A 17450-nucleotide genomic window follows, 5' to 3' on the forward strand; every position below is an offset into this window, starting at 1 on the left:
CAAAACAATTCTAGTTTCAAAAATGTCACACAGCAAATGACTTAAACGTGTAGTTATTTGTGTGTGAATTATCTGTATAGGTTACACACACAGACATGCATGTGGTTTTAGGTGAGGTAAGGAGATACCAATATTTTTCAGGTCTTCATTAGAACAGAGTCTGCTTTTGGGCCTCTGTATTTTGGGCAATTGAGAACTTAAGGATTTGGAGCCTAATAGAATTCGTTGAAGAGTTGGAAATGTTATAAGGAGTGGATTAAAAAATTCTGGTCATTTAGCCATTTTTTTTGTTAAAGATTTATCAGTGCCTTTTGTTGAAAAGGTCTTCAACCATAAATACATTTAAAAGTATGAGGCCATTTTCAGTATAAATTTCAAAGAACATGAGAAATATGAGGCCTTGGTAAGATGAGGTAGAGAGAATAAACATAAGGAATTAAAACAAAATAGGGGCCGGGCGCGGTGGCTCACGCCTGTAATCCTAGCTCTTGGGAGGCCGAGGCGGGCAGATTGCTCAAGGTCAGGAGTTCAAAACCAGCCTGAGCAAGAGCGAGACCCCGTCTCTACTATAAATAGAAAGAAATTAATTGGCCAACTGATATATATATATAAAAAATTAGCCGGGCATGGTGGCGCATGCCTGTAGTCCCAGCTACTCAGGAAGCTGAGGCAGAAGGATCGCTCGAGCCCAGGAGTTTGAGGTTGCTGTGAGTTAGGCTGACGCCACGGCACTCACTCTAGCCTGGACAACAAAGCGAGACTCTGTCTCAAAAAAAAAAAAAAAAAAAAAAACAAAATAGGATAAACAGTGTACAGGCCCCTGTAATTGGCTCAAGCAATGTGTTTACAATAGGAACATCAAAAATTAAGTGGATTAGGAGAGGGTAAGGTAGCATTGAGCCAAAGTGTTGGCAATCATCATTTGCCTGGATGTTATTGAAGGATCTTCTGGTTATCATGGAAAGTGAGTGAAACGCAATAAAGAATCTTCAGAGGTACCAGATATTCTTATTTTTAAATTTTCTGCAGACTCAACTAGTATAGCCAGTGAATGTTACATTTCATGTATATATGGGAAGATTGCAAATGTTATATAACAGCTATAGAAACTCAGATCTGGTTTTGAGTTTTTTTTTTTTTTTTTTGAGACAGAGTCTCGCTTTGTTGCCTAGGCTAGAGTGAGTGCCGTGGCGTCAGCCTAGCTCACAGCAACCTCAAACTCCTGGGCTCAAGCAATCCTTCTGCCTCAGCCTCCCAAGTAGCTGGGACTACAGGCATGAGCCACCATGCCCAGCTAATTTTTTCTATATATATTAGTTGGCCAATTAGTTTCTTTCTATTTATAGTAGAGACGGGGTCTCGCTCTTGCTCAGGCTGGTTTCGAACTCCCGACCTCGAGCAATCCGCCCGCCTCGGCCTCCCAGAGAGCTAGGATTACAGGCGTGAGCCACCGCGCCCGGCCTGGTTTTGAGTTTTTATTTTCATTTATAATGCCCTAATCATTCATAAAAGCTTTAGAAGATACTTTGTTAATTTTTTTTCCTGACCATTATTGTGATACAAGAGACTTTGGTAATCATGTTTTAAATATATTGCTTTTACATAAGTGATAGTAAGAGTTTATTTAATTTGCAGTAAAATGCTTTTATTAAATTATAGCTGGTCTTGCTCTTTTTTGTTTTAAAGGAAGTGCTTTAAATATCTGATTAGTGGGTAAACTATTCATGTTACCTCTTTTAGAGTGCTCGTCTTCGGGCTGCTGGCATTGGAAAAGATTTCAAAGAGAATCCCAACCTTAGAGACAACTGGACTGATGCAGAAGGCTATTATCGTAAGTTCACATTTCATATGAATTTTAGAGTTCTTTGTAACGCTTTGTAAAAGCTTGATGCAGGCACATGTTGGAGAATTCTGAAAAATGACACCCATATGCCATCAGTTAAAAAGTGTGGCATATCCAACAGCTGCATGAACCCATGTTGTACTCTAGTAAGCAGCCCAGAACCATCACAAATTGAGGTAAGGTAAAGACTTGATATTCAACCTAAATCTATTCAAAGTTATTTTCAGCCATGAGATAATCCTCCAGAAGGAAGGGGTACGTCACTTGCTCGTCTTGATCTGAAACCAAGAAAAATGACAAGAAACTTTGGATGGCAGTCATGCAGTATTTGTCATGCAGGACTACAGTTGGAAACACTTCAGTGAGCACATTTCTTCCCTACTCAGTGTTAAAATCATCAGCAGTAGATAGGACAACAAGAACTCTTCTAGTGATCTAAAATGGGCATGCAACTTCTAACCACATTCCGAAAGAGTGATCAATGGAGACATGGCTTTGATTCTTCATTGTGTCTAGGAAACCACATAGTAGAGATTTGACCCAAGTTTTAAGTGACTGCACTGTGTTTCCTACTTTCTGGTTCTATTTATTATGGTCAAAATTCTAATTTTTTAATTTTTCTTTTTTAGGTGTGAACATAGGTGAAGTCCTAGATAAACGTTACAATGTGTACGGCTACACTGGACAAGGTGTATTCAGTAATGTTGTACGTGCCAGAGATAATGCAAGAGCCAACCAAGAAGTGGCTGTAAAGATTATCAGAAACAATGAGCTCATGTAAGTTCAGAAGACATATGTGATGAAGCCTTTAATAACATAATTACTTATACAAATGAACATATTTTAAGTGTTATCTTTCTTTTTTAATTTTGTTTCTAGAGACAGGGTCTTACTCTGTTGCCCTGGGCTCAAGTGATCCTCCCACTTTGGCCTCCCAAAGTGCTGGGATTGTAGGCATGTACCACTGCACCTGGCCTAAATGCTGTCTTTTAAAAGGGTAATACATAGCACAATCTGTGTAAAGCAAGTATTGCATCCATAAAGTGACAGGGACAGTTTATTTTGACTGGATTTTTATTTTTTTTTGGTCTAATCCCTGCTTAAACAAGGATTTTTAGTTTATAGCCATGTGTTATATGTACAGCACAATAGGCTGATTGTATTTGATTCTTTCAGTGCATTTCAGTATGTGCTGTGTGCACTAATACCAACTTAGACTCGTTCCTTCTGCTTGTCTTGTGCTGTGAATGTCTTAAGACAAGTGGTAAGAAATGAAAAGATTATATTGATTAGCTGTCACTGAATACATGTTGGTCTGCGAAAAAGTAAGAACTGATTTATCAGAGAGTGATGGGAATTATTTGTATCTTTTGTCTATCTGTTGCTTTTTTCCTTTAATAGAATAGGTAATTGTCATACCCATACATTTTAATACAGAATCTGTACCACACACTGAGCTGGTGTTAAATTTTTTGAAATGAGAGAAAGAAGTGTTGAAGAAGTTTGCATTGCCCTAGGCTTAGAAAAGGATTTTTGATTTAATTGGTTATAGGTTTTTTGTTTTGTTTTGATTTAAGAGACAGTTTCTCTCTGTCACCCTGGCTGGAGTGCAATGATTGTGTCATTGCAGTCTTAAAAGACTTCTGGGCTCAAGGGATCCTCCCACCTTAGCCTCTCCACTAGCTGGGATTACAGGCATGAGCCACCATGCCTGGCATTCATTTGTTTTGATGGGAAGCCTCAGCTTCTGTATTATAGCCACTCACTTTAAAATGCAGCTTGACAAATTGTAACCAGAATTTCATAAGATAACCAAATATTAAAATTTGTTAAGGCACCAAATATTACATATTCTTAAAGGAACCAAGACTAGTATACAATGTTGTTGCTTCCATTTTTGATTTTTAAAAAGTTATGTCAAGACATTTTGAAATAAAATGTGCAAGATTAATACTCCTTCAAGCAAGGTGAGTTCCTCACTGTTTCTGTTTTGTGCGTTGACTATTTTGGAAATAAACTCTATCCATAGAAATAGTACTTGGCTATGTATAAAGTATTATGTGAATGATGTATAGAGACTTATTTCCTCAATAATAGATTTATTAGTACTTTAAAAATACAAACTACTTACATCACCTATAATAGATCAGACTAGGACTAGCATATAAATATTATTTAGTTTTAAATTCTGTGTATATTCTATTTTGACCTAATTTTCTTTTTCTTTTAGGCAAAAAACTGGTTTAAAAGAACTAGAGTTTTTGAAAAAACTTAATGATGCTGATCCTGATGACAAATTTCATTGTCTGCGACTCTTCAGACACTTTTATCACAAACAGCATCTCTGTCTTGTATTTGAGCCTCTCAGGTATAATGTTGATGCCTATGCATTAAATTGAAAATTTAGCTTCTTTGTCTCTACCAGCCTCACTTTGGATAAATGCTATGACAGGTTTTCTGGGTGTTTGATTTGTTTTTGTTTTTTTCATTCTGCTCTCAGGTTTAACTTTTGGTTAAGAGCTAGCCTCTCTTGAATTGTGAGTGTACAAACATTAATTGACTGTATACTGCGTACCAGGCACTAAGCTCCCATGGCCTACTGGTCAACAGAGAGATTTTCTTAAAATTAAATGCTTCAAGGAAAGATTAGGCCCGAATAAAAAGAAATAGGAGTGGTAGGGTAGAAATACAATTTTGACCTTCAACAGTATGGTTTCATTGTTGTGCTTTCGAATGTAAACCCATTCTAAAATCAAAATAGGAATTTTACCGTGCATATCTTTATTTCTACTTACTTTGAAAATTGAATTTTATTGGGAAGTTGTGCTACGTACACACAATTTGATAAGCTCATTTCAGTATAAAGTAATTTATCAAGTGTTGAGTGCAGAATATTTTCATTGTTTATCGTATTTTACACTTGTTAACTTTATGCTGGAAAATGTTTTTGCCTTTTATATTTTCATTTTGCATTTTAACTTTTTATTTTTTTTTCTGTCCTAAAGTATGAATTTACGAGAGGTGTTAAAAAAATATGGTAAGGATGTTGGTCTTCATATTAAGGCTGTAAGATCCTATAGTCAACAGCTGTTCCTGGCACTGAAACTCCTTAAAAGATGCAATATCCTACATGCAGATATCAAGCCAGACAATATCCTGGTAAGTCAAAACACCAGACTGCCTTGTACATCATATGCCACTTTTTGCTAGCAATGTGATTATTACTATGTTGCTCCAGAAATGACATCTTAGAAGCATCATTCAGTGTATTAATAACCAGTTTCAAATGGCTTTACCAGTTTTTAACTTTTTTGGAAATTGGGCCATGAAATTTTAGAGAAAATTATGAAGAAGGAGGAGGAAATGGGCCATTGTCCCATTTTTTTCTTTTGATTGATGGATTCAGAATATGCACAAACTCAAAGAGAACATTTTAATGTAGTAATAATGGGTATCGATACCTCAGGTATCTGAAAAAGTGCTGCACATGTTTGTTGCTGTTTTGAGCTAAGAAGTGTTCATACTTTTTCCCCCTTGAATTTGATAGGCTAATGGAATTAGGGACATTAAAGGGTATAGAGTTGAGTTTAAAAGGTACCTAGGAATAACTCTTGTTCTCTCTTTATTTATTGCTTTAGAAGCTGTGGCTCCTGGGGGCCCAAACACAATAAACTTCAGTTGTGGTTAGGTACTGTATTGAAAAACATCCCTTTTGAAGTCTTAACCTCTCCTGCTAATGAGTTTCGGTACAGTAACATGCAGATTTTACAATGTTTATAGTTTCGAAATTTGGAAATACTTATCATAGTGGTGTGATTAATGCACACACACACTCCTCCGTTCCTTGGCCCCATTCCACAGAATAGCGTATTCTGTGGTATTCATAGTTTTTGGGGCACGTTGACAACTTGGAGAATTCCTAGCTCATCTGACAGTAACATGTTTGTTCTCCATTGCATTTTTTTTAAATGGGTACCTTATATCAACTCTCCTACCATTGATGCCTAGAAGAGAGTTTTAGGAAAATCCAAGCATGTTAGTTGTCCTTTAATTGGGAAATATTTCAACTATGACAAATTATTTTAAAAGATTGTCATCTCATTAAAGTTTAAGGACTCTTTATCAATAGCTAAGGTCTTTAGTTCAGATTTCTCTTTGTTAATAACTTAAAATATTTCCTTCCAGACCACCACATTAATAATGAAGCACATTCCATTTTTATGTTTGGTCTCAGTTTATATTCTATATCTAATACAACTTGGAGTTAGGAGAGCTGAGTAATTACTTTGAAATGGCAAGTACATTATAATGAATTATAGAATTGCCTAGCCAACTTCACAGTTGATTTTTTTACCTCATTGTTTTCTTTAATTTTAGAATATATTGCCCATATCAAAGAATTTATAAACCATGTAAATTTAAAATGTAATTATACAGTGAACATCTTTATAGCCATTGTGAAGGTTAGAGAGTAAGACATTTGCCAGTGTCTTAGAAGCTTTTATTTTTAAAACCTCATTTTTTCCTTGAGTTAATGCTAAGCCAGTATAGCTTTTCTCATGGATTTCAGAAACGAAATGTTTTCCCTCCTTTCTGAGGAAGAAAAAAAATAAACCTCAAAGTCATGTGGAGCTGATGTCTGTTAGTGAAAAGCCCATGATTTCAGCCATTACTGTGGTAGGAGTCCCTCTACATTCCTCATGGAAGGAGAATTTGTATGGCAAACTAAAGTGCATATGAATGTAGATACCCTGCTAATTATTAAGGCATTTCAGCCAGTCTAACAGTCCCACTGATAGATTCTAATTTTAAAATGGTTCATATGTTTTCTCTGGGTATTGAAGCTGCTTCATTAAGTAGCTAAATTCAACTTACACTTTTAAAAAAAACTTCAAAAGAACTTTTCCATTTTAAGATATCCATTTTCCTGATTCACAAAATGCAGCGAATGGTAATCAGTGTGGTAGTTAAAAATAATCATCTCTTTTATTAGCTTAATTCTGTGGATATCATTTATAATAGTCCTATTTGTAACACTGACCTAGCTTTATGATATCCCCATAGAGAATGCCTAGGGCTATTTAAAGTATTATGTTTCTTTGGGGTGGGAACAGTAGGCCAAGTTCAAGTCCCAACTCGGAATTTGTGTGTGTCTCTTTTGAAGGGGGGAAGGGACTCTGGAATATGAATTATCTTCACTTGTTAATCCTGAACATGCTTCTGACTCATGAGTGGCAGCAGTCATGGGAGCAACTCCAGCCTTTCTCAACAGATGTCACTGTTACTGTGTATGTTGAAGTATTTACAAAGGAAAAAAGAAAGAAATGACTAATATAGAGTTCATGTTTATCAGTTTTGCCAGATATATTTAACATTTTCTTGACTAATACCTTCTTTATATTTAAGGGAGTTAATATTTTTAGACTTGAAGTGATTGCTAAATTTGGGTTGATCTAGCAGCTTCGGATGAAGAATGTTTTTGTTTTCATTTTGTCCAGATTTAATCTGACTCATCCTGCTTTCATTGCCATTTTAATTTTCTGGCAACTGAAAGTTAACTTTAGTCTGATTATTAATGAAACTTGACTTTATTCAGGTATTCAGGGCATTTTTAGAAGATGCTTTGCTTCATGAAATTAGATTTTTCTCTCACTATCCCATCCTTTAAAAAATGCTGTTATTAAAATTAAATTACTTGTTATTATCACACATTTCCTCATTGAAAAAAAGTTTTTACTAATTATAATCAAGTATGATAGCTCTTAATTTTTCATAATTAGGAAATCAAATTAAATAAATAGAAAAGGAATTTTAAAGTGAGTGACTTTATTCTCAGTGTTGGCTTCTCAAAGCCAATTATTTTTATTTATTTGTCTTAATTATTCCTAGCTTGAATTAAATTTTTTTTTAAAAAAATGTTTTGCAGGTTAATGAATCAAAAACTATTTTAAAGCTTTGCGATTTTGGGTCAGCTTCACATGTTGCGGATAACGACATAACACCTTATCTTGTCAGTAGATTTTATCGTGCTCCTGAAATCAGTAAGTTTCTTAATATATTTGACCTGGGCCATCATATATGGTGGAAGCAGTATATTTAATGTCTAAGCACTGTTTTCCATCACACTTTAGCAGCTGCACAAGTTCATTCATGAGAAAGGGAACCATAGTGAGTTTATCATCCTCAGGTGGAATGAAGGTAGTTGTGACAGGAGTATTGATCATGTTGGGCAGGAGTAAAAAAACAGTTGCAGAAAATCCTCGACTTTAAGGATTAAAGGCTGCTCTTGATTATTCAAGGTCTGATTTATGGATTATGGATTAAATCCACATTTATGGATTATGTGGGACCTTTGTTTTTTCTCTTCTGTTGCCTTTTGGTGGAGGCTGATTAGTACCTCCACCAAAAGATGAAATGAAAAGAAGAGAAAACAGATATATTCTTTTACCTCTTCAGTTCCCCCCCTTGCCCTCATTTTTTAAGGTTTTTAAGTTTGAGTCTCTTAAGAATTAGCGGGAAAGAACATGAAACGAATCTCCAAACTAAGGTATTAAGATTGTGATTACATTCCATGCTAAGTTAGTCCCCCATTAATGGAAATAAAAATTAATAGTAGTCAATCACTTTCATCCTTATATTTTACAACTTTCATTTTGCTTTCAGTTATAGGTAAAAGCTATGACTATGGTATAGATATGTGGTCTGTAGGTTGTACCTTATATGAACTCTATACTGGAAAAATTTTATTTGCTGGCAAAACCAATAACCATATGTTGAAGCTCGCTATGGATCTCAAAGGAAAGATGCCAAATAAGGTAGGACATATTAACATGAGCTTATTTTTTCAAGGTCTTAGTTTCTTATAAATTGACAGACTGCTAACACTTGCTCACCACTACAGAGCTATAAAACAAAAATTTCAGAGAGGCGAGTAGATGGCTACCATGATTTCTTAGCTTCTTTCCCATTTCTGGTGTTTAAATTAGTGTTTCTAATTAGCCAAGAGAATCAAGAGAACTTTTTAAGTGATGAACAGAGAAGCAGCAGTATTTTTGGGCACACACACTTGTTGGTAAAAGTTGCAAATTTGGAAATGGAATGGAAAAAGATGTGGATCAAGTGAGTTAAAATGTAAAGAAGTACTTAGTGGTCAGAATGGAATAGATCGATATTTGATATTGTAAGAGGAACTCAGTTTATTAAAGATTGGAGGTTATTTGGGAAAGAAAGGGTACCAAGAAAATTCATTTGATGTAATACCTTTCTAACTTTGCTTCAGCTTGAATGCCAGTTTCTCTTTAACATGAAGCAAGAATTTTAGGCATTTATTCAAATGTCTGAGGGTATCTTAGCTTTTAAAGATTTTACCTTATTTGCTGAATTTCTCATTTTTCTTCTTGTATGTCAGAAGCCATTAATGGCTTTTTAAATTATCTAAAAGCCCAATTATATTATGTTGAACTTGCTTAGAATAAGTTATAACAGAAATTAGCTATGTTGGTATTTGTTTTAATGAAGTCTAACCTGTATTGTATCCATGCTGTTGGAACATAATTGTAAATGTCACTAGGTTTCCTAACTGCCAAGAGAGAAGACCTCAGTATTTTTACTGAGAATAAATTATTTAAAGTGTTAATTCTCAATTTTAAATAGTGAAAGCACAATTTGATATTATAATTGGCTTTTAGTCACTGCTTGGGAAAATATAATTTCATGCTATTCAGTAGTTGTAGGTATAGCATTTATGATAGTTTTTCCAAGGATGTTAAAAAAATTCCTGATGGCAAAAAAATCTGAGGTCAAATAAACCCAGAGCAACTAAATATGTTTGTGTGACTACTTACTGTGTATTAAATTGTTAGTAGGCCATGTGGTATCATAATAGTTCAAAACCCAAGTTTTTCTGTTGTGTTTTATAGATGATTCGGAAAGGTGTATTTAAAGACCAACATTTTGATCAAAATCTCAACTTCATGTACATAGAAGTTGATAAAGTAACAGAGAGGGTAAGTCTGTTTAAATGTGCTACATTAAACAGTTATTGTTAATGAATTGAGTAGTAGGTGGCATTAGGGGCTGTGAATATTTTTTTAAAAAACACTGAATTTCCTTTTGGCTATTGACCAATTCCTGAATTAAAAAAAAAAATTCTCGGACTATGGAAGAGATGAAGGAATTTAAAAATGTTTTTCTAGTGTGCTGAATTTGTTTTTATTATAGGTCATATTATTATAGGCTCATCACTTCTCTCTTGGATTACTTTCTTGGTCTGGCTTCCTGTCTAGATTTCATACCGCTGCTGGAGTGATTTTTTTTTAAAAAAAAACATATCTGATGATGTTATTCTCCCTGCTTTAAAACCCTTCATTGGCTCCCTATTACCTATACAATAATGTTTAAGTTCCTTAGAATGACAAACCAGGTTGATGATACAAACTGAAATATAGTTGAAATACACGTTCTGTATGAGCCTTTCTAAAACCTCCATGTTGAAGTAATGATTTTTTTATTTTTGCCCCATTATACTATGTGTCCCTGACTTTGTCAGAGTTCTTAACACTTCATGGTGTCAACTTGTTTACATGTTGTCTCTTACCACTTCAGGGTAGGGTTAGGGAAGGTACAGTTCACACAGCAAGGACTTATTGTTAGTTTTCATTGCTAACTTGGGGATGACCTTTTCCATTTAAGCTTTTTGATATCTTCTTGAAAGGATGTAGAAGATAGAGGAAGCCACGTAAAAGTTTTAAATCAGTAGATGAAGATAGTCACATGTCACTTAATGACTGGGAGAAATGCGGTGTTAGGGGATTTCATCATTGTGTGAGAGTATACTTAAACCTAGATGGTAGACAGCCTGCTATACACCTGGACTATATTATATGGCCTATTGCTCCTGGGCTACAAACCTATACAGCATGTTACTATACTGAATACTGCAGGCAGATGTAACAAATGGTAAGTATTTGTGTCTCTACACATAGAAAAAATACAGTGTTCTACTCTTACAGGACCACTATCTTATAATGCAACCTGTCCTTACTTGAAACATTGTTATGCAGTGGGCAAGTGACTATATATTTTATATATATATATTCTTAATATTTTTGATAGACCCAGAAACAGTCTGATTTAAGTTATATATGTTTAGTAACTTATTTAGAGATATACATTTTAAAAATTATTTTTAGGAGAAAGTTACTGTTATGAGCACCATTAATCCAACTAAGGACCTGTTGGCTGACTTGATTGGGTGCCAGCGACTTCCTGAAGACCAACGTAAAAAAGTACACCAGCTAAAGGACTTGTTGGACCAGATCCTAATGTTGGACCCAGCTAAACGAATTAGCATCAACCAGGCCCTACAGCATGCCTTCATTCAGGAAAAAATTTAAACGAGATGAAGAAACTCCAAGGGTTTAAGTAATTAAATACAAAGACTGAAGAAATTTCACAGCAGTTTATTAATGTATATAAACTTATAAATATTTCTCCAGCAAATTTGAGGAAGCATGATATATTTGAATTAGCACCAAGGGTGATATTTCTTTTAGAAATGTTAGTTAATCTGTTTTGTGTCTTATGTGAAATTTCACTGTAGAACTGTTTTAATTGCCAAGACTGCACAAAATTACAGTGCTAATGTATATGGTTGCAGTTCACATAAAAGACAAAAGTATCTGTTATAAAATGAGTAGTAATACTGGGTGGTTGATTTGTTTTTAGCAGACTTGGCTTCATTTTGGTCTTCAGATAAAATGGCCAGCATAAATGCTGTTTATATTCACGTTTTCCTAGGTGTGTGTGTGCAGGCCACAGCAGCATGCCCTTGGTGTAGTCAGTGCCGAAAGGGGTCTGTTCCTTCTTGAGCCTGCCTGCAGGGATGGTCTCCTCTTTTAAAGCAGGTTGTGTACAACATTCAGTACACTGAAGGTAAGCTAAACCATCAACATCACTGGTGTTTTAAGATGTTATTTTATTGGAACAATTGACAAATGAGGGATATTAGCTTTGTGGCAGAATTCCCTGCATGTGTGATAACTGATCTTGTTTTATTTTTTGGCATTGCAACTGTGGCATAGTTACAATTTCTGTTCTGTTCATCACATTTAAAATTGGAAGAGTATGCGCTTGATGGATAGAGCGCCTTCAGTGTACTGTTTCTTATTAACTTTACTTTTTTAAAATCAACTTGCTATAGACTTTATATACATTTTGTTAAATACAGTTCCTAGTGACATAGACAATGCGTAGTTTTCATTTACTAATTACAAATCTTGAGGCCCAATTCTAAAAGTCCTCATATTTAAAGGTTAGATAGACAACGTAATGAAATTTTTAACTATTTGTATGTCATTTTGAAAGTGTACTGCTTTATGGTAAAAGTGTTTTTCATTTGTTCATTGTTTTCATTATTTGTGATCATGTTGTCTTTCAATACAGGCATAAACCTTCCACTCTTGAACAAAGCAGCTGCTTTTTAAAAGCGGTAATTGCTTCTTTACCTTTTATTTCTTTTGTAAATGAAGCTTTTCTTTAAGAATGTGACTTTAAAGTGTTGTCTATTGCATAAAACAGTTGACACTCACTTATTGTAAAGTGAAGATTGTTCTACTGCATGTGAAGTGGACCATGCAGATTTCTGTATGTTCTCAGTATGCATCACTAGATAATAAAGTCTTTTGTGAACAAGGCATTTGTAGCCATTTTTAAAAGTTTTTGTCTTCAGTGCTGGTAAGTCAGGTAAACCATAAATAATAGTTAAAGCTACCTTTTGTTTTTTTCCTGAAAGTCTTTAATTGAAAGTATTGTTTAAGATGTAAACCTAGCCAAAAGTTTATCATTTTATTAATAATTAGAATCCTAATTATTTCATCAAAAAATCCTACAAATATTATCAGTTTTCAGTGTAGTGAGGTTATTCCTGTAGGTTATGGGGTATAATTCAGGATTTAACTAATGTTTCTGCTATTTTCTCACTTTTCCTTTTGATGGTGCGGAAAGAGAAAAAGGAAAACGGGGCACAGGCCATTCCACGCCTTCTCCAAGGGGTCTGATTTGCTGAGACACCAGCTTCACCTTCTTAACAAGGTTATTTCTGACAGCATGTGTAGATAAACATTTAGCAACAATTTAAAACAAAATCATGTAAATCAGCTTGGTTTTGCAACACAAAGGAATTCGTACTTTAACATGATGATAGAAGATAATTTTCAGAAGTATTTGTAATCTTTTCTGTTCGGGGGTTAAAATTAATGCTTGTCTCCCTGAGGAATATGGAAAATAATCAAATTTTAGGGGCTTAAATTATATTTTTAAATTGTAAATGGGATTTTTTTATTCACCCAGGCACCTAATTACAACAAGCATGCACATTTTGGTGCATTCAAGAATGGAAAATCAGAATAGCAGCATTCTTCTGGTGGGTTTTGCTCCATTTAAAGACATGAAATGAACTACAGCCAGGAAGGTGATAGATGATTTAATAAGCCAACTCTGAGCCTACACCCCGTCTCTTCATGGTTTAGACTTACTAAAATAAATACAAGGTGATTTTCATCTTCAGGTAGAGTGAAGCCTTTTACAGAAGGCATCACAGGTGCAGCTTTTCCACCTAAATGAAATGGGTAGTGATTTTCCCACCATTATTTATTTTGGTGATAATATGCTGCATATTCAAGCCTTTTGTAGTTATTTTCACCTGAAATAGTTAATATTTTTATACTTCTGGTGATATTTATGACTTTATGTAATTTAAGTGAGTTAACTTCCACTAGAAACAGTTCATCTTATGCCTTCAAAACTATTACCTATTCTTTAAAAAACAAAGTTGCTTGTTACTTGTTCTTTGTGTTTTAGGTGCAGCTCAGTGGAAGATGATGACAACCAGAAGACATGAGCTAAGGTTTCTGTCCTATAAAAGATTAAAAAAAAAGAATCCTCCATTTAGTTTTTGTCTAATTTTTTAATTTTCAGCATTATGATTTGGGTTTCATTAGTGTTTGGTATTTAGATAATAGTGCTATTGTGGTGTTCATCTGTTAAGTGCTTGTTTTATCATACTTCCTGCCTCTCCCCTAATTCCTCCTTCCCTAAATCAAAAATAGTGGCCAAATTTAGTGATATAAAAGGCTCTTAGATGGTGAGATTCCATATAACACATGGTTGTCAAAATTAGATCCTAAGGATTATCAGAAAAACAGCAACCGCCAGAATAGCTTGCATCTAACATAGTCTTCAGCTGTAGGCAGACAGAGAAGAAACGAATTTTAGAAACACTGTTTAACTCCTTTAATATCTATTTCTCCAATTTACCCTTTAGTGACCTTGTTTTTAACAAGTGCTCCAGTCTTAAAGTAGACAAAATATTCTGAGCCATTGTCAGTTTTTGTTCTTAAGGGAAATGAGGAAGGTGATACTGCAGATTTTTTATATTCCCAAATTTAGCATTTCTAGACTTACGTATTTAAAAGAACCTTATAAACATTCTTATATACATCATTTTATTATAATTTGTAATTTTGCTGCGGCAGAAATTTGGAACTCTGTAAGACCTCTGTTAGATTGAGGTTATTTAGTGAATGATCCTTAACAAACTGCATTCATGTTTCAGAGTAACTGTATAGTTTCCAAGTACAATTATCTATCATGAAGTTTTTTCTTATACTTCATGGAAAAAAGTGATAGCAAGTGATCAGACTTGAGGGTTCATGAAAGTCTTAGGTGTAGCTCTCAAAGATGTCATAGTTGTAGGATTGGGGGACCAGTTGAGATCTAGAAAGCATATACATTTTAGATACTGTGGCATTTGTTGAAGGTCATCAGAAATGAGGTTATAATTTCAAGGTTTTGAGCAAGGGAAGCATTTTGTCATGAATAAAACCCTCTTGGAATTCATATTTTAAGCCCTTATTAATGATATCCTGTTTCTTCATTCCCAAATGGCTATCTCATTTCCCTCTTTTTCTCAAAATAATTTTGTTTTAAAATACAATTTTTATCTTACCACTATGATTATTACTTTTTTCCTAACAAAAATAAGTACTCAGGACATTTTTACAATATTAAATATTTGTATAATGTTTTATGGTATGTGGGTAGAGGTAGTGAAATGTAATATTCTCAGTTTTGTTCCATATTTGCATTCTTCCTATGTTTTACCTGTATTTTATCATCATTTGTAAGCAGAATTCTAGCTGTGTGTGAGTAGAAATAAATCTCTGAAATGAAAACAAAAAGAATCAACATATATTAAGATTTAGGCCAAGCGGTTTAGGAATGCCCTTTTAAATGTGGGAGATAGGAAAGAAGCCATATATTCAAATGTATAATTTCCCTCCTTTAGTTATAATGACATCATTACCAATTTGGCTTCAAAAATGTGTTTCTTTCTCAATAGTGTCCTAGTTCCAGCTTATATGCAACATGAATTTTATCATTCTCCTTCTAGATGGAGTGTCCTCCTTATAGAAATGTTCACAGCAAATTCATTTGTTTTTTACATGTCAGTAATGCACACTGAATTGACTTTAAAATGTTTTCCAGTTGTTTTGATAGATGATATTATGGCATCCTTAATTTTTCTTCTCCTTCTGTGTATAGGGTAAGGGACTGTTCTTCTGAGGAACCATTTAGTGATCAAGATATATGGAAGCTGATCTCTAAAAATGCTCAAATGTGTGTCCTAATTGTTCATGGTATAGTTGAATTGTAACTTGTGTTTTAGCAGTGCATGTTCCCAGTAGACTTATTGGGAAACTTAATAAAATATGCCTCCTTTTACATATTGTCTCCTGGTTTTATCTTCGCTTGAGTTTGGATTTTCCTCACAAACATCAAAATATCTTCAAAACATTAAGTGTAGAACACCAAACGGTGCGTTATATTTATATTCTTATTACCATGTTTCCCCAAAAATAAGACCTACCCATAAAATAAGCCCTAGCAGGATTTCTAAGCATTTGCACAATATAAGCCCTACCCTGAAAATAAGATCTAGTGATGGGCGTAGCTACTCAGCGTATCTGCACAACCCATACATTTTGTCGCAGAGCAGGAAAGAAGACGAGCAGACCTTCTCATCTGCCCCATCGTGACAGCTACTATCTCAGAGGTGACCGGAAAGGTGCAGGCAGCCCCACCAACAAGGTCAGCTCCCCCTGTCAGGTCCTGGCCATCCTGTGCGTGCTGCAAGCTGAGGCTTTGAGAGGAAAATAACACATCCCCTGAAAATAAACCCTAGGGTATCAACTTGAGGAAAAAATAAATATATGACCCTGTCTTATTTTCGGGGAAACACGGTATATGTGTTTCTGCTTGGGTTTTTCTGGTAATGGAAACATAACAAACGATGACCTAACCCCTTTTTTATAATAGTATAAATTGATTCATTGTCCATGTGGAAACCCAACATATCTTGGGCTTTTATCCTCAGTCTGCCCACTATTTTCTCTTTTAAGGAAATGTTTCCTGCTTTTAAAAACTGAATAAAATAAGAGTAACAGGGACCTTGTGTGAATCTCTAGTACAATCAAGCAGGATTGGAGGTTGAGGGTTAAGTGTCCGGCTTTGTAGAATACTCACTCCAGCTGGAACTAACCACCACTCTGGCAGTTAGAGCCTAGTTTGGTTGAGTCCTGGCTTTATACGAAATGAGTCAAATGGCACTGAACAGCCTTCTTGTTAAGGCCCTGGTAGTAATTTTCTTGGGCATCTAACGTGGCCATGAGGTCATTATAACTGGTACATTTTAGGGAAAATATGCAAAATGTATTGGCTGAGGACCTTTCATATTTGCTTTCTCCGATTAGAAAGATTCAACCTCACAAAGACCCAACAAGGAGCTGAGAAAGTATTGATTACTGGAGAGCTAAACATGGGAGTTAGGGACAAACCAAGTTAAATTTTCCTGAACAGAATGTGTGTGTTACAAATTGCCAAATGTTTCGTTCTTCAAAGATAATGGTAGAAGTTGGCCTATATTAGTTCATTTCTCCAATTTTTCCCTCAGTGGTGACCTTTATTTTTCACCGAATTAGTATGTGTTGCCCATTTGAACCAAGTCTTTCCCTGTTCATCTGCAGGGTAAAGTTGAGATGGTACATCTCTAGTCCGTGCAGACCTGCCACTTCTGGTCTCATTTCCATCTCCTTTGTGCACTGCCACTCCTGGCCTCACACCAAAAGTCTGGGATTTGAGCCTTCATCACTTATGTCCTTGGGTCTGGCACATGCCCATCAAGAAGCATGACGTTAATTTATTAGGAATTGTTATTTCAGTACTTAGAATTGATTAAATGCTAAGGCAGCTCATTCTTGAACTAGTCTGCCCTCCTGTGTCATTCTTATTTCCCTGGAGTATTTTTTTTAGTTATTTGCTATATTCTAGGCACTTTTACTTAACTAAGCCACTTAATCCTCGAGTGATTACATGAGATAAAAGATATTCTACCCACTTTACAAATCAGGAAAGTGAAGCACAGAGCGGGTAAGGAGACTGCCAGAGGTATTAGAGCTATTAAGTGGCAGAGGCTGGGTTCAAATTTAGACAGCCTGGCAATGGAGCTAGTGTTTGTAACCACTATCATGCTTCACAATCCTCGATGATG

General features: G+C 35.1%; 1 protein-coding gene across 18 annotated transcripts in view; it reads left to right on the forward strand.

Moving 5' to 3' along the window:
• The window catches only part of PRP4K (pre-mRNA processing factor kinase PRP4K), a 38549-nt gene extending 22922 nt beyond the window's left edge, over positions 1-15627 (forward strand). The window contains exons 8-21 of one of the 18 annotated variants that reach the window (XR_001155052.3): positions 1741-1831; positions 2473-2620; positions 4074-4211; positions 4849-5002; positions 7770-7884; positions 8507-8658; positions 9763-9849; positions 11035-11312; positions 11642-11776; positions 12287-12332; positions 12848-12934; positions 13193-13265; positions 13703-13748; positions 15446-15627. Coding sequence is in view for 3 of the 18 variants with exons in the window: in XM_012768399.2 (XP_012623853.1) it covers positions 1741-1831; positions 2473-2620; positions 4074-4211; positions 4849-5002; positions 7770-7884; positions 8507-8658; positions 9763-9849; positions 11035-11238 (1089 nt within the window). In the remaining 15 variants the exon portion in view is untranslated. The other 17 variants (XR_012923207.1, XR_001155042.3, XR_012923203.1 and 14 more) reach the window with 17 other exon arrangements.
• Positions 15628-17450: the final 1823 nt, after the last annotated feature.

Source organism: Microcebus murinus, chromosome 15 (genome assembly GCF_040939455.1).
Source record: "Microcebus murinus isolate Inina chromosome 15, M.murinus_Inina_mat1.0, whole genome shotgun sequence".
Classification (NCBI taxonomy): domain Eukaryota; kingdom Metazoa; phylum Chordata; class Mammalia; order Primates; family Cheirogaleidae; genus Microcebus; species Microcebus murinus.